This window comes from Protopterus annectens, chromosome 3.part0, assembly GCF_019279795.1.
Source record: "Protopterus annectens isolate FY-2018-M chromosome 3.part0, PAN1.0, whole genome shotgun sequence".
In the NCBI taxonomy this organism is placed as follows: domain Eukaryota; kingdom Metazoa; phylum Chordata; order Ceratodontiformes; family Protopteridae; genus Protopterus; species Protopterus annectens.
The window spans coordinates 1,183,939,284-1,183,957,830 of record NC_056731.1 but is presented as its reverse complement, the minus strand read 5'-3'; the positions used below and the strand labels follow the sequence as shown (position 1 = coordinate 1,183,957,830).

The window sequence follows — 18,547 nt, the reverse complement described above, 5'->3', positions numbered from 1 at the left end:
GACAAAGGTTTGTCCTTCTCTTCCATTAAGATTCATGCTGCAGCAATTTCAGCTCACTATGATTGTGACCCACCATTGTTTTCGCATCCTTTGTTCAAGCAGTTTCTTAGAGGGGCAAAGAATATAAGACCCCCACGTGAGCTCCTACTCCTGCTTGGGATCTCAATTTTGTGTTGGAAAAACTTACTCTACAACCTTTTGAGCCTGCGGCTACTGCTGAATTGAAATACTTGTCATGGAAGACTGCTTTTCTGTTGGCTATTACTTCTGCAAGAAGGGTGTCTGAGTTGCAGGCCCTTATGGCAGTAGAGCCCTTTTGATTTTCCATAAGGATAGGGTATCATTACGTACTAATCCTTCCTTTATGCCTAAGGTGGTTTCTAGTGTGGCTTTAAACCAAACTATTCATTTGCCTACTTTTTATGCAGACCCCCAAAATAAAGGGGAAAAGATTTTGCACACTTTAGATGTACACAGGCAATTGCGTTATTATTTAAGCAGGACTAAGGATTTTAGGCAGTCTCAGCAGTTGTTTGTTTCTTTTGCTTTGAGTTCGCAGGGCAAGCCTGTGTCAAAACAAACTATTTCTAGGTGGATTGGGTTTTGCATTGCATTTTGTTATTCCCATTATGGCAAGGAGATTCCAGCTGGGATTAGGCCTCATTCCACTAGGGCTACTGCCACTTCAACAGCATTTCTAAGGGGTGGCAACTAAGGATATTTTGGAGGCAGCTACTTGGAGTTCAGTGCATACTTTCTCTAAGCATTATCACCTTCCTATCTACTCTAAGTCTAGGGCTGGTTTTGCCACAGCTGTTTTGCAAGGCATGTTGTCAGCTCCTACTTCTTTATGATTTGCCAGCCTCCCTTACCTCTGCTTTGGGATTCTACCCAATAGTAAGGACTGCAGCAATGTGGAACGAAGAACATAGTACAGTTTTGTACCTACCATAAATGTAGATGTTCGAGGATCCACATTGCTGCAGTCCAATTTACCCTCCCTCCTTCCCCTCTGTGTTTAGGGGTGGTTGTGTAGGTGAGGTTATATGCTTGTATATATTTTTGTATATATTGTACATATTTTTGGTGCAGGTATTTTGGGCCTTGTCTTTTTAGGGTCTTCTGACATCTGGGGCAAGAAAAGACTGAGGATATGACGTCGGTCATGCGCATTAGTACCCTGACGTACTGACGTCAGTCTAATGCGCCCTGACCGACGTCAGCCATATACTCTGGTATTCGGGCCGACTGGACAGCGGACTACCCAATAGTAAGGACTGCAGCAATGTGGATCCTCGAACATCTACATTTATGGTAGGTACAAAACTGTACTTTTCTTCTCATAGGCCAAATGATACATAAAATATATTGTGCTTTCAGAGCATAATTGTTGGATTTGAAAGTAATCCTTTCTGGCATTTAAAATGTTCCTACAGAAAAAAAATACCAGGAATTGTGAATTAGCACTCAAATTAAACATGCAGCTGTTCTGTTACCTCTATATTTGGGGGGGGGGGGGGAACTAACTACAGTTTATAACTGAATATTCACATTTGATGGCCAAAGGTTTTACTGGAAATGTCAGACTGTTTCAGTGATATAAACTCTTACACATAGTAACAACAAATAGTGCTAAGCGGCTATGGGAATATGCCAAGCTGCAGAGTTGCATTATAACTTCCATTAGTATAGCACTATTCTTCAAGGTGTAGAATGTACTGCAATTTCTGAACCAAGCTGTTCATATCATCAGAAGTCAAAATTATACCTATTCTTGAGCAAGGCAACTTTTGTCACTGCATGGATGTCAGCCAAATAAAAAACTCCCATTGACAACGTGAAAGAGTTCATCCCTAACCCTATTCAAACAAACCCTGACAAGGGGATGGGAAATTGTAAATTTACCCCTAGTCCGGCCCCAAGTCCCTTATGGACAGAGGTTATCAATAAGAAAATTATTATCCAAACACCCCCCCCTACAAATCCTTAATTACCTGCCTACTAACATGAACCTCCCCATACGATACTTGGGTCCCAAATGGTTTGGGGTGTGCAGCTAGACTTGTTATGGCCCTTGTGGCTGTTAGCCTAGTAACAACCTATGACTGGGTCAATTAATTATTAAGGGCAATATAGCAGTCCTACAAACATTTCACACCTGAATATTAAGGTACAATTCTCTAAACACTATACTAAAAGCTTTGAAAATGATTGAAATAAGCCTGTTATACCGGGTCCCTATTATTTTAGCGAATGCAATGAATTGCAAATGCTATTTAGTCAAATGTCATTACACGAAATGGCAAAATACTGAAAGCACGGAACAGAGATTTTTTCCTAGGGAAGAAAAATCATTGTGATGTTTTCAGGACTTTGTCATTTCCTCCATTGTGGTGCAATCTCAGAGTTGGTATATTTAAGTAGGGGATGGGGGCAAAACCCCCTACTTTATTTTGTGTTTTGATTTTTTTTTTAAACAGATCAGCGATTTTTTTTTTTTTTGGAAAAAATCGCTGATCCGTGTGTTCGACATTTTTGGTTTTCAGGGATTGTGGGTCAATTATACAGCGTTTGCAAGTCATTGCATTCGCTTATATAATATAGACTCTGTTACACCAAGGTACTGAATGCAAGATTTAATTAATAGACATTATACAATGGCAGCATGGGTACTTCATTGTAATGAGTTTCCATCTGCTGTGGGTGTACGAGTTCTGTTCAAGCTGAGGAATAACATGCTTGTTACAAATATCTGTAATGAGTTGTCATTACACCAGAAGGAATTTCATAAAAACTTTCCCCAAAATAGGAATGGTGCCACTACCAAAACTGCCTGGATGTCAATACGGCAGGGTCAGCTTCACTGCTAAGGTATATCTAACCTCTTAAGCCAAAAACGATCAACTTAGGTGCATTTTGTACTATAGTATTCATATATAAATTCCCAAAAAGTTTTAGTAAGAATGCCAAAAAAAATTTCAGATAATGCCTCTGCACTACCATTTCACAGCAAAAGTCTAGCATGCTGTATTGTAGTCAGTTTTGTTAAGAGGTGGGCATATCGCTTCTCTGTTCAAGGTGGGGAATGTCCTGCATGTCATTAAAATACACAATAATTAAAAAAAATGTTTATGTCTCCAAGAAATATCAATATCCTTATCATCCCTTTGGAACATGTCACTCAAAATTCACAATATCAAGAGTAGCAATGCAGAGACAAATTCAGCAGTGAGCTGCATAAAATAAGTAAGACAAAGTCGTGTGTGTCCTGGTATCCAGGTATAATCTCCAGAAAGTGTTATGAAGAACTCTCAAAGGGGTGTTGCCTTTTATACACATGTAGAGTGTTGCTGGGTTTTACAGGCATTTGACAGTTAACAGCCTGGCATCTTGCATTATACTCTAGTTACAGTAATGGCAGGGATTACAACTCATTTGGGATGAGGAATGCAGTGCACCATCAAACTGCACCAGTCAGACTGTCATTACAGCATACATAAAGACATGTCATGAATAAAAATTACTGTACAGAAGCTGGCAACATGATAGGGTCACTTTTAGTAATGACCTGCATTTGACTTCCTAAGAGTACAATACAATCATTAGATGTATTTGGAGGTGAATGTTGTACTGCAGTGCATGTGTATAAAAAGCTTTACTATGAACCCTCAGTGACTGACATATGGCCTTCAATACAGAGATAAAAAGTGGGGTCATACATACATTTGATACATAGAGAGAACATGGTGTAGAGGGTTAAGCAAGTCACTTAGCCACTGTTCTCAGGTCACCCCTGAAAAGGGACTGTATGTCCAAAGTCAGCCTACCTGGTCAACAAATAGGTATTATTATTATTTTGTACTATAGTCTTGTTCCTAGGTTTGTAACATCTGCATCTTCTTCAAAATACTCTTAAAAATTAGCTTCTAACTTGAATAACATGCTCATTCTGAATGTCTTCTAGAAGAAATATGTACCTGTGTGTAAATGTGTTCTTAGTACTATATTGTATATTGCACCACTGAATTTGTACTTTGCTGTTCTAAATGTAAAGTAATGCTTTATATAGCAATAATCCACTTCTGGGTGTGGGTAATGCTGGATTTACCCACGGTTGGTGTGGTCATGACCAAACCACACCAACCTTGGGTAAATCCAGCATTACCCACACCCAGAAGTGGGTTATTGCTATTGTACAATGACATTATTTAAGAAAAAAAAATTACTTTTCTTAAATAATGGCATTGTATAATGCCTCCTTGCTGCCCTTCCGCAGCTGTCTGGTATTCTGTGGCAGTTCTGATGTACTGCGCATGCGTATGCTTACACAGTACATCAGAGCTGTGGGTGGAAGCAACGGAGAAAGCAAGATCTCCGTTGCTTCTTACAAAGTGTCTTGCTATGTTAAAGGAGTTTAACATAGTGAGACAGCTTTAAAAAAAGCAACGGAGAAAGCAAGCTCTCCATTGCTTTTTACAAAGTGTCTCACTATGTTAAAGGAGTTTAATAACATAGCTAGAAAGCTTTAAAAAAGCAACAGAGAATTTCTGTTGCTTTTTTTTAAAGCTGTCTTGCTATGTTAAACCCATTTAACATAGCGAGACAGCTTTAAAAAAAGCAACTGTGAAAGCAAGATCTCTGTTACTTTTTTTAAAGCTGTCTCTCTATGTTAAACTCCTTTAACATAGTAAGACAGTGTGTAAAAAGCAACAGAGATCTTGCGTTCTCCGTTGCTGTAAAAAAAATACTTATACTAATGGAAAAAGTCCGGGCGACCAGACCTTTTTCCATTAGTATAAGTCTGATTTACAATGTGCACGCTGACCAATCAGCATGCACGTTTTGGAATATTAATGGGGGGGGGGTCATTGTATAATGGTGTATTTATAATGCTTTTAGAATGTATGTCCCATATGATTCTATAGCTATGCATAATGCTTGTTCCATAAGATTCTATGTTTGTATTGTTTAACAGTTATTCTCTGCCTGGAGCTCTTCTCCCCTGGCCTCCACCAAAATGGGCTCACCTTGGCTCAGAGGACCATCTCTGTAAACAAATACAAATAAATAAATACCATATTATATGCAGATCTATGCAACTAGAAAATTTAATATTTAAAGTACAAACACACATGCGCATGTACATGATGTATAGATATATACACTAGCATACATTCTATGATGCAGCATATGCATTATATTACAATGTACAGCTATACACATTACAATACATTTTGTGAGATAGCATATGCATTATAGTGTACATAACAATACTATACATTATGTGAGGTAGCATATGCATAACATTAAAGTGACCATTTCTAATATACACTTCTTAAAGGCATTTTAATAACCCCAGCACCTCAATCTTTAGAATAATGCTCAGGTTTTAAACTACATATATAAATTTGTCTGTATTTTAAAACTGTAGCATTTAATAGGACTGTTCACACCTTGGCATTTGATAATTTTTGGGACAGGTGCTGCAACAAGTGGTAAGCAATGAGGACAGTATACATCAGCACAGCTACTTGTGTTTGAGTTGATATTTAGAGCTAACACATTATATCTCATGCTTTGTCCCTGTACGTTTCTCCCATATGTGATCATGTTATTACCTCTCAATTCTTGCTCAGTTAACAGTGAACTTGTTTTCAGCTTTGAACAATAAGTCTGGAGTACAACATATTTCTATGAAAGAAAGAAAAGCAAGGCTGATTTTTTTTCCTCACTAATGATTTTTGCTTAGACCAGACTCCCACCGTAACTTTTGTTCAATAACTATTTAAGTTGTACGTCACTGTATTGTGGTAAACATGTTCTACTAAACATATGTGCTGTGTTTAGTTCCTGTTTAGTCTGCATTTCACCTTCAGATCATATTCAGGGGCACTGATTCTTTGCAAACACAGAGAAATGGATGGTAACATGCATATCTCAAGCAGTGAATGGATTTGCAAAAGTCCAACTGTGTGCAAAAGTTTTCAGTGCCAGTTTTACTTGCGTCTTGAAATGGCACCAGCAGTTCCATTGTGTCAGAAAAGCTGGTGTTAACAGGCCTACTCTGCATGGATGTTCCTTTATTCTAAGGCCGTAAGCCTTGCCTCCTGTGAGCTGAACAAATGCCTGACATCAGCACTAAACAATACAAGTCCAATGATGAGGTGGTTTGTGCAGTTTATGCTTCAAAAAGCTGAATTTTTCTGTGTGGACATCCTGCAATACTCAACCAAAAATACCAAAACCCATTTTTACTAAAGTTAGAGCTTCCAAGTGCTATACAAAGCCCTGAGATATACTAGATGTTTCTAATAAAGAATGGCCTTTATTCTGAAACATTACGAAAGTGTAAATGGGCAGAAGGTTGAAAAGCAGACTTACCAAACCTCCTCGAGGATGGCAGGTTATCTGGTACACACTCCATTTTTCAGGATCTTAACTACTACAGCACTTGGATCCATGTCCCACTACGTTACAGGGACTTAAAAGCAGAAGTGCTCTAGAGCACCCTTAATTATTTAGTCATTATTTATAAGCCCAGTAACTGACTACAGTATAGCTCACAACATTCCTAATTCTGAGCTTCTGTTGCCATTTATCACATTCATTTTCATTGTGTTAATGTTCAGTGTGTTGAAACTGGCACCTGATGCACAGACACCCTTACATTGTTTTTTCTATTGTCAAAATTGGAAATCACTTGTGTATGTTCCCAGTCTGCAAAATATTTCAGCAAGCAGAATTGAACCCTCAAGTCCTCTGTCTCTTAGTATTGTAGTTATAGTAGTTGCTTAATGCTGGTTAACTAATATGTTTTAAAATGAACTTGTCTCCATTTGTTCTGTAAAGTTAAAAAAATAATGCAATAAAGATGTTTCCTAGTACTTGTATACATACCCCAAGTGAATGCAGACTTAAGTTATGCATTAACATAAAACAAACCATATTATCCGAGATCATACCCTTTTTGTCTGTATTGTTCTAGGCACTCTCGGTGAAGTCCACATTAAATAATATTCTTTCTTTGAATTCATACCTAGTCTCTTCCCTCTTTTTCATAGTTGGTACAAGTGAATCAGCATTCTTGTTGCTGTGATCAAAAATGCAAATGAACTCCACATACTTAAATTAGGAATATCATTCATGCATGAAATGAGTATTGTTTTATTGATCACACATATTTAACTGAAATCGGTAAAAAAGAAAAGAAAGCTTTCTGTGATTATTTGCACAGCAGCTGTAAGGATAATACATAATTTTGTAATTCATGTACATCATGGGCGATGCAGTGGTGCAGCAGTTAATGGTTGCTTCACAGTAAGAGGTTCCCTGGTTCAGTTCTCGACTGGGGTGACTTTTGTGCAGGTCTGCATGTCCTCCCTGCATTCGCTTGGGTTTCCTCCAGGTACTCCAGTTTCCTCCCACCTTTGAAAGACATGCATCTGGAGCATTTCTTCTTGGACCTCCTCTGAAAATAGGCTTTGTCCTAGTCAGAGTTTCCCAGACAACAAATATTAAATAAATCATTTTTTGAAAGTGTAGACTGAGCAGTACTGTGGATCATTGAACAGAATGTTGACAGATAAGCCTTTCATTGAATTTTCCTTTTACTCTTTCACATGAGAGTTGTAAACCCAATAAATAAACAGGTAGAAGTGTGTTGTTCAATCCATACATATACTGAATGATGGGTAGCTGGTTGTGGTGATGAATAATGGTAAAAATGTGTAGCGCAAAATCAATCATCTACTGGTGTAGCAGTATATCCAAAAGTTTGGCATTAATAATGGAGAATGAGAGATTAAGCCTCAGTGAAAAAGAAATAACCCAAGAAAACACCAAGGCACCATCACGTTCACACAGTAAACTTAAATATATAGACTTCAACTGGTACAAATTTAAGTAAGGTTGAGGCAGCGGCTTTAAAAACAACCTGATTTTAATTACAAAAAAGTTAAGCACTTTGGTCCCGTTCAATACAGGTACTTCATAAGAACTAGAAAACTGTTACCATCTTCTCCTTTATTTAGTGCATACAATTAAAAATCATATGACATCTAAATTGAAAGGATATTAAATACAAGTTAAAGTTAAATTACATTGTATGCATGAATGTTTTTAAAATCATCTAGTATGTTACTACTAAACTATTAAAAAGCAATGTAGAGTAATGCAAGCTACTATTTGTCTCTAGTGAAAACGAGTATATAAATTAAAATACTGATTGAAAATGTTAATAATGCAAATACAGGAATTTAAAGCTTGACTGCCCTTAATTTAAGAACACTACTAAGGGACACCATCATTCAAGCCTGGAGGGTTACTTGCATCCAAGTGTTATTTGCCATACAAGTTCACGAAACTCAAGTTTATTTTCCCATGCACTACCCCTAGGGTTAAAGGAAACTTGCTCTAAAATAAACAAAAACTTTTTGTTGGCTTCACAATTCAGGGTATGTTTATATTATAGTATTCATTTTACATTGGTAAAACCAAATGTACCGTAAAGCAGCATATATATGAGCACTATTATGATTTAAAAAATTGTAATGATAACAATGTTCATTTTAAACATACCCTGAATTGTGTAGCCAATGAAAAAAGTTTTTCTTTTTTATTTTAGAGCAAGTTCCCCTATAACTCTAGGGGTGGCATATGGGAAAATAAACTTGAGTTTCATGAACTTATGTGGCAAATAAGATTTGATGCAAGTAACCCTCCAGGCTTGAATGATATGGGGTCTCTTAGCAGTGCTCTTAAATTAAGGGCAGCCAAGCTTTAAATGTCTGTAGTTGCATTATTAACATCTACCCCTTGGGAGGGTGGCCTAATGGTTAAGGTGTTTGCCTTACAAACACAAGGTGCAGGGTTGGAGTCTCATGAGGGATAATTGGCTAGGCTTAAAATGGCTCGCAAGGGCAGTTAGCCTAGTATGAATCTATCTATCTATCTAACATTTTTAATTTACATACTCATTCACTAGAGACAATCTTGCTTTATTCTGCCTTGCTTTTTAATAGTTAGTTCAGTGGTAGTAACAAACTAGGTGGCTTTAATAGCACTAGTCTTGTATACAATGTAAATTAACTTTAACTTGTGCTTAATATCCTATATATTTAGATGTCATGTGATTTTTAATTGTATGCACTATATACACCAGAAGATGGTAATAGTTTTCTAGTTCTGATAAAGTCCCTGCACTGGACAGCATGAAAGTGCTTAACTTTTTATTGATTAATGTCGTGTTGAATAAGCCACTGCCTCAACCTTTACTTAAATTTGTACTAGTTTTGACGTCTCTGTATTTAATCTTTATTGTGTCAACATGGATGGTACCTTGGTGCTTTCTTGGGCCAGAGGTTTGGCATTACCTTTCACTGGGCCAGAGGTTTGGCATTACCTTTCACTGGGCCAGAGGTTTGGCATTACCTTTCACTCCCACTTACTGTCACTGCATTTACATCTCCTCACCAAGAGCAATGTTCAATATTTATAAATACACATTCACAAACATGTCCATTCACATACACACATTATTTACACACTCATCTACTCAATCAAAAACAAAAAATAACACTGCATTTGCACTGTTATTCAGTTTATTGCATTGAAAGATTAGCAGCCAGTATAGGTAGTTACATGCATGTTGCTGTTTACACTATCTACATATGTATGTATGTGTGTGTGTGTGTGCGTGTGTGTGTGTGTGTGTGTGTGTGTGTGTGTGTGTGTGTGTGTGTGTGAGTGTGTGTGAGTGTGTGTGAGTGTGTGTGTGTGAGTGTGTGTGTGTGAGTGTGTGTGTGTGAGTGTGTGTGTGAGTGTGTGTGTGTGAGTGTGTGTGTGTGTGTGTGTGTGTGTGTGTGTGTGTGTGTGTGGGTCACCTTCAGAAGATGGACTATTTGAAAACTTGAACTTTACATCGAGGCCATAACACAGACTTTCCAAACAGTTATTTTCTATGGAGATCACAATACAGTAGGGATTGGCAATTTACCATTTCCCCACTGTAGTGCAATCATGGAGTTGGTATACATAAATAGCTGTGGGTGGGGGTGGGGGGGGACTATATTAAATGTTCGAAGAGGCATTCCATCGAACACCTCTTCATCGACATGTAATCATCGACCTTATTAAACCGCAAACGTTCAAAACAGTGATTTCTTTCCCTGAGAAAGAAACTGCTTGCCCTCAAAACACAAACACACCACTTCAAACAAAGTGGGGGGCTGTGCTCCCAACACCACCCTAATTAAATATACTAATTCCAAGATCACACTACAGTTGGGTAAAGGGTAATGCATGGCTCAGGCCAAGCAAACTTTTTTCCCTGGAAAAAAAATCACTAACCTGAGCCTTCGCTGTTTAAGGATTTCGATCTATATGTGTCAGCGAAATGGTATTCTCTGTAATGCCATTTATCTGATCTAAGACAGACCCGATGGGGGGCCTAGCCTCCTGCAAAATATAGATTTTTGCTATTTTTTTATTTATTTTTTAGTTTTCAAAGTTACAGAACTTCAGTCATATATATGGTCTTGACCATATACAGTTTGAAGTTCTGTAATTGTGATGCAATAGGGACCCATTTTATATATATATATATATATATGTATACATATATATATATATATATATATATATATATATATATATATATATGCAGTAGCATTGTCACCTCACAGTTAGACGCTGCCCGTTCGATTCTCAGTTAGAGCGTCTTCTGTGTGGCGACATGTGTGAATGGGCGTTCCTTCGTTGAAGGTTGTGTGTTAGGCCCGGCAAGCCAGCACGTAAAAATCTACTGCCAATCATTAGCGGACCGGAGTTCCGCTGTGGCGACATCTAAACGGGAAAAGCCAAAAGACACAAACACAAACAATATACACATACATTTATATATAGTGAGATATATAGATATCAATAACGCAGACGCACACTATTGGCATTAAATACACTCATTTCAGAAGGATGTTTTTCATTGACATGTCTCAGGTATGTGGACCATTATGTAATGCATGCTATCCAGGCATTTGTCTCAGGATAAAATAGCTTGCTAAAGTTTTACTTACCAATTTACTGCTTTTTTCTTCATCGGTACTGTTGCCTGAAGATAATGGTAAAACTAGGGAACAAATGATAATGAATAAATAAAATCAGACATCTATGCTAAATTCTTTGATATTTTCATGCTAATATACATTTATATATGTAGGAAACTGCAAGTTATATTATTCACATTTTGATGCAGCATAATCTTTTTTGCAGCAAACTGTTCTGCTGGAAGTTTAAAAACTTTATGCTTAGTGTTTTCTGAATTAGAGAGAGAGTATATGTTCTCAAAACTCAGGCAATACCAGTTTACATAGATATGCATCCAGATGCACAACATTTTGACTTCATAATAGTTCAGTCATAGTAAATGTTACCTTTCAATTTAGACTTGGGTTTTGGTTTGCTTCTACTATAGTCCAGAATTCTGGAAGATGTTTTCTTCTGATTTTCTGAAATCCAACTCTTTTCACTTCCACTTGAAGCTTCATTGCTTGATTCAGAGAACAGGTGTTTTTTGGAACTGCGGGACTAAAATTAAAAGTGTGTATATGATGGCTATATATAAGAAGCTAGTTAAAAGTTATGATACCATGCTGAAAAAGAATAATGTATTACTACTGAAAAATTTAAACTATCTACCTATGATAAATAGTGAACATATTCTCTACCGTAAAAACACTTATGCAAATGGACCTAAAGTATCTGGACCTTGTAGAACCAGAATTTTTCCTAGGTCTGATTTTTTTGCACCAACGCATCTGTTATCAGTCATGTCCCTGAAGACCTTCCTTGATTTTTCATTCAAATACCCCTTGTACCTGCTTAGTTAAGCAGTGCGGAGTGGATGGAAAGGTTACCTGAGAAGCTTGGTATAGTACCACCTAACAACTGTACATTTTTTCTTTTTCTGTCCTAACCATTGTCTGGCCCAATACCCAAAGTGCATGCCATGTTGCCATAATAGAGCCCCCTCAGTCTTCACCAATGACTTGTACTGCTAAGCTGAAAGCCCCCACCTGTTCCCTGGAATAAATAAGCTGGAAAAATGTATACTCATTTGCTATCTACCCCAGGCCAACACTTCAGGGATTGGTACCACTAACAGAACCTAGGTGGCCTATATCACAGTTACGGTTCCATTCCTCTGCACCATGTGGTCAGCCTAAAAGGTGCTACTAACAGCTGTGTACACATATCAGGTCTATATCGCAATGTCGAACTTACAAAAGTTAGATTGTTGTAATATCGAACCCTTATGTCCAAAACCCAACAAAACCAAAAGCACAGAATATTGATTTTTTTCCCCAGGGGAAAAAAAAAATCGCTGTTCTGTGACAAAAAAAAAACAAAAAAAAAAAAAACAAACAACCTTAAACTGAAGTGGGGGGCTGTGCCTCCCACACACCCCCTATTTAAATATACCAACTCCGAGATTGCACCACAGTAGAGGAAATAGCAAAGCCCCGAAAACAGCCCACTGACTTTTTCCTCCCTGGGAAAAAAGTCAATGTGCCATGGCTTCGCTATTTTCCACTTTCAGACTTTAGGGTTCGATATTACAATGTTCAACCTTGTTTTAGTTCGACGTTGTAATATAGACCCGACATATCTTTGAATGTGTTACAGAGTCCAGAGCAATTTACATTAGTACAAAATCTATGCAGTAACCTATATATATATATATATATATATATATATATATATATATGGCAGTCATGTCATCTCGGGAATAATTAGATAAACTCTCTCAACTAGGCATCATTCCATATGTTACAAGATGGGTAGCTAACTGGCTCACTGACAGAACCCACCTGGTCAGAATAGGGGAAACCACCTCAAGCAGTAGACCAGTATCGTGTGGCGTACCCCAGGGTTTGGTCTTGGGGCCCCTGCTATTTGGTATATACTTTTCTGAGGTGCAGGCCAAAACCAGTAGGCTATGGCTGACCAAGTTTGCAGATGACTGCAAGACAGATGCTGTCTTCAATTCCCCTAGGGACGTGGATATTCTCCAAGAGTGTCTCATCCAAACAAATGACTGGTGCCAGAAACATGGTCTCAAGCTGAATACAAAAAATGCATCATCACTCCCTTTGAGGAAAATGATGTCCCCACAAATTATCACATTAATAACAACATCCTAAGCATGCAGTCAGTCATGATGGATTAACCTGAATTTTGACCACCATGTTGCTTCCATTGTATGGAAAGCTTTCTACATGGCACACCTCATAAGTAAGGATATCTCATCTAGGAACAAGGAGGTCATAACATCCCTGTATTCTTCCTTTATAAGGCCCCATTATTGAGTACAATGCCCCATTCAGCAGGTACCTCACAAAGCAAATGCAGCAGCTGGAGAGACCACAGAGATTCCTAACCAGGAGAATCCAGGGCCTCAAAAATCTTCCATACACAGATGGGCTAAAAGCTCTATCCCTCTACTCTGTTTCATACAGACTCCTCAGAGGTGACCTCTGGCATACAAGGAGATCTCGGACCCCGCCTTGATGGGACTGCTGCATACCTGCAAGTCAAGCTCCACTCGACTAACCCGCACACATGGCAGCCTGGTCTGTGACATCAATAGGACTTGTTGGCAGGACACATTTTTGCCCCAGAGGCTCCCCCATATGTGGAATAGACTCCTTCTTCATGTCAAGCAGAATGCCTCTTTACCCCTTTTTAAGTGCAACCTGGATAACTGAATGGGAAATAGAAAGTGCATCCCTGGGATTCCACCAGTGTCCCTGCTGGACAGGGGCATCTGGTGCTGATTTGTCTATACATGGGCTAAATTCTTGGCTAGGCTTATAAGGGCCAGTAGCCTAGTAACTTCCTTTTATCCTATACACACACACAGACACTCACATGCGTCATTGTTTACAATTGCCACTGGAGCTTTTATCCCTGGGTCTCCAATGAAAAGAGAAATAAAACTGGGATCATATTTGAAGGTCTACTGAACTTCATTCTGTAGGCTTTAAACAAGTTGACAAATGCAACTCCAAAGCACTGTCCAAAAGCAACAGTTTTGGCCAGTTGGTCTGCTGTGAGTGTTGGCCTTAGTGTAGTCATCCAGGTTACTGAAGAGTTTAGATTTCAGATCCAAGTTAGGATTTTCCATACATTTCCACTATATCATCTGATGTTGCCCTGGAATCTACTCAGTGTTTATTGTGATGTATAATGCAGATACAAAGAACTAAAGCTGTAGAGATCTTTCTTCCCCACAAATTTAGCCATTTGGAATCCTTGCAAAGAGGGTCACAGCTGCTGAGATGTCTGCGGTCATCTATCTGTAGGAAAGTAATTACAAAAATGACCAGTGGGTGCTAGACAAGCAATTATTAACAGAGATACTGAGTAGTTAAGATGCATGTAGTATGCCTCTATTTGCAGTTTTGTAGAAGCCTTCCACATAAATGTCAAGGTAAAGCAGACAACTGGTGAGCTGCTGACAGAATAGGCTAATCATGCTATACACATGTTTATGAATCATTCTGCCATGTTTGAATACCTCATTCTAGTTACTTTCATGTCTATAATGTTATTTGCATATCATTATGTGGTCATCTGCAAATGATATTGACCAGGCTTTTTTCCCAGGTAGATTGAACATGCTACGTCTCTGAATAAGCCCTAACTTGTGTGTCACTATTCCCTGCAATAATTCATGTAATGCACAGTGCCAATTGTTTTTGAATCCACAATTTGTCTCTGGAATTTACAAAATAAAAATAAAATATTGCCACACTGATAAAACCGGATTACTCTTAGAACAATTAAAAAAAAATCAAGTCAAACATGTACTATTTTATATGAGAACTTGTAGCACTTGTGATTCTAAAATTTATTTATTTATTTTATTTTACATTTGTTGACCGGGAGAATCCAACTGGATAAATGCTCATTATCAGTGGAGGCCCTGGGAGAAAAGCTCCAGAGTTTGTAAATATACAAAGGCATACAAAGGCAAGTAAGCACATACAGTGTCATTTCACATAAACAGAGACCAAGTACAATTCATTACATTTTAGAAGTACAAAGAGAAAAAAAATGTTTTGACTGCACATTTTAGAGGTACTTGGGCAAAAACATATTATAGCTGCAAATGGTAGTAGCAAGACACATTAGTTGTATGACCAGTAACTTCTACTTGAATTTTTGAGAGTATGGATAATTTTCCCATAGAGTTTGCAAGAATATAGGAGAACTGCTAGTTGTGAGGTTTGCATATTAAGAATAGTAGTATCTGCAGTAAATTAGTACGTGGAGGTTGATAGAGAAAGTCCTGAGGGAAAAGTAGGTGTAGGGGGTCAACCTGGGGGAAGGCATGAGCACTGCCTATTGGGTAAGTAGGTGTTCCTTTAGTAGCTGTTTAAACTTAATGACAGAATTTGCTGAGGTAATATTAGGGGGCAGTGAGTTCCAGATTCTGCCTATGTAGTTAGGAAATAGGGAGTCTCCTGCTGAGTTGTTGGATCTGGTGATTTTGATTAAGGTCCTGTCACTAGAGCGTAGTTGTCTTGGGTTTTCATGTACTTTAAGTAAATTAGACAGTGTTGGTATTTTGTCTGGATATAATAAGAGTTTTTTAGCGAAAACTAGTTTGTGGTATGTAATGAGATTTTGAAGTTCAAGCCATTTTAGTTGGTATGGTGAGTGGCAATGATGGGAACAGTAGAGAGCATTTGTGGCAAATCTGGCAATTTGATTGCAACATGTGTCTAGTTTTGTAATTTCAGTTTTGGATAGGTTGGTGAAGATGGGGGCAGCATACAGAAGCATGGATAGTAGCAGAGTTTGAGCCATGGTAATTTTAGTTTGTTCACTTAGGTATGTTTTCTGTGTATGTTTCTGATGGTTTGATTTATGTGCAGATCAAACTTCAGTTTGTTGTCAATTGTAACACCCAGTAGTTTTGTGTGGGAGTCTGGGGAGATAATGGTGCCATCACTAGACGTAATACTAAAAGTATCAGTGTCGAAGTTGGATTTATTTGCTTTGCAGATTAGTAGATTGGTCTTTTGTGGGTTCAGTAACAAGTTTTTACTGAAAAACCAAGCTTCAGTGGTTTTGAAGACTTGTTGGGTAGTGGATAGGAGTGTGAGGGGGTTGGTGGCTGAGCAGACTAATGTTGAGTTGTCAGCATATTGTATGACAGATGCATCTTGGGTGATCTTATTCAGATCGTTGATGAATATGGAAACTAACAGAGGGCCTAAAATTGATCCTTGTGGGACTCCAGTTGTAATAGGGAGCAGTGTGGATAGTTTGTTATCCCACCTGAATGCTTGCTGTCTACCTATTAGGTAATTTTGAAACCAGGCATGTGAGTTAGCGGCTAGTCCAAGGTCGGAGAGTGACTCAAGAAGTTTGGGATGGTTGACCATGTCAAAGGCTTTTGATATGTCTAAAAATATGGCTGTTAGATTGCCTAGATTTTGGTTCTGGTTGATTAGATGGGTGAAGGAGAGGATGGCAATTGTACTGTGGGCTGGTCTAAATCCGTGTTAGGTAGGTGTGAGAAGTTTTTTTTTTCGTAGGTATTCCACAAGTTGCTGGTGAATACATTTTTCTAATATTTTGGCAAGTGGGGATAATATGGCATTAGGGCGATAGTTGGTAAGGTCTGTACAGGTCCCACCTTTGTGTAGTGGGGTGACATATGCTATTTTCCAAATTATTGGAATTTTGCTTTCTATTACTGATCTGTTCAGGAGAATTGATATTTGATGGGCTATTTCATTAGCAGCTATTTGAAGGTATTCAGCTGGAATGTTGTTGGCAGCTAGGCTAGTTGGTTTGAGTTTACCTAACAGTCTTTTTATATAATCTGTGGGAATAGGTTTGAATTGGAAGGTGGTATTGATATTGGTAGCAGACTTGGGGTTGCTAGTAGTAGGTTTTGTGGTTTGTTGATGAACCAATTTTGAAATGGTTACTATGAAAAATCTGTTAAAGGCTTCTGGAATTTTAATGCTATCCTTTACAGTGGCGGGTGTTGGGAGTACTCAGTCTGCCGGGGTGGAGTAATGTATTTAGTCCTGCCCAGAGTTTTTGGGGGTTGTTTTGGTGTCTATTTTGCAAATTGAGAAAATATTTTTTTTGTTTTGTTTGAGTTTTTGGAATTCTTGTTTGGTTGCTATGGTTTTATTTGCTCTCCATTGCTGCCAGGCTCTATTTCTTTGGGCTATCATGGTGCTAGTGGTATTTGTGATCCAGGGGGCTATTTTAACTTTTTGTTTGCTTGTGCGAGGTGGGGCATGGGTGTTTAAGATGTTTAGGAAGGTAATGTTAAAATAGCTCAACTGCTTTGTCTACTGGGAGGGTCTTTAGAAGATTCCAATTTTGGTATTGTAGTTAAAGTTTGAAGTTTATGCCAAAGTTTCTTTTGTTTCTAATGGTCAGGGTTGGTAGTTAGGAGTTGGGATTTGAGTTTTAGTAGGATGGTGGGCTGGTGGTCACTGAGGTTGTCTGGTAGGACACCTGCTTGATAGAATGTATTGGCATTGTTTATTAGGGTCCAGTCTAGGAGACTTTGTTTTTATTATTACCTAGCCTTGTACTGGAGTTAATGATTTGGGAGAAATTATACAGATTTATGAAGTTGGAGGAGTTGGAGGTAGAGCATGTATGCCAGTCTATGTTAAAGTCACCTAGGATAATTGTTTCTTGGGATAGGTTTTTATTTGCACAATGTAAAAGGGCTTCCAGGGTGTGGATGTTAGTACCTGGTGGTATGTATCCTATTATAACATTTATGGATTTTTTGTCGGTTAGTTCAAGTTTGGCTAGTTAGTAGTTCTGAGGGCATTAGGGGGAGTATAGGCGGGTCAATACTTGTAACCTTTAGGTTGTTTTTATAAAGTAATGCTACCCCACCCCCTTTTCCGGAAAGTCTATCATTACATATATATATATATATATACATATACATATACATATATATATATATCCCTGGGATTTCACCCATGTCCCTGCTGGACAGAGGGCATCAGGTGCTGATTTCTGTAAACATGAGCTAAACTCTTGGCTAGGCTTATAAGGGCCTCAGGGCTAATAGCCTAGTAACTTCCTAGGATCCTTATATATATATATATATATATATATATATATATATATATATATATCTATATATATATATATATATATATATATATATATATATATAAAATATATACATACACACACATATATATATATATATATATATATATATACATACACATATATATTTTACATTTGTTAACCGGGATAGTCCGATTGGACAGAGGTCCATTTTCAGTGGAGGCCCTGGGAGAAAAGCTCCACATGTGGATAGTTACATAAGAGTTAAACAGTAGCAGTTTTATACAGTCACATATAGATACCAGTACAGAATTATAGGATTATATGCATACTTGGAATACATACATACTTAAACTTAACATTGTAGTTTACTTGTTCGAACTTAGACATTTTTAGTGGTACAAGGCTGAAAAAGGTAGCA

The 18,547-nt window shown here is 38.0% G+C and overlaps 1 protein-coding gene across 1 annotated transcript in view; it reads right to left on the bottom strand.

Annotated features, from left to right (window-relative positions):
- LOC122797014 (synaptonemal complex protein 2-like) overlaps window positions 1–18,547 on the bottom strand; it is a 1,143,152-nt gene that overhangs the window by 557,069 nt on the left and 567,536 nt on the right. Inside the window, exons 13-14 of the mRNA XM_044065784.1 lie at window positions 11,427–11,580; window positions 11,070–11,122 (exon numbers count right to left, since the gene is read on the bottom strand). Of these exons, the coding sequence (XP_043921719.1) occupies window positions 11,070–11,122; window positions 11,427–11,580 (207 nt within the window). The remainder of the gene's footprint in view (window positions 1–11,069; window positions 11,123–11,426; window positions 11,581–18,547) is intronic.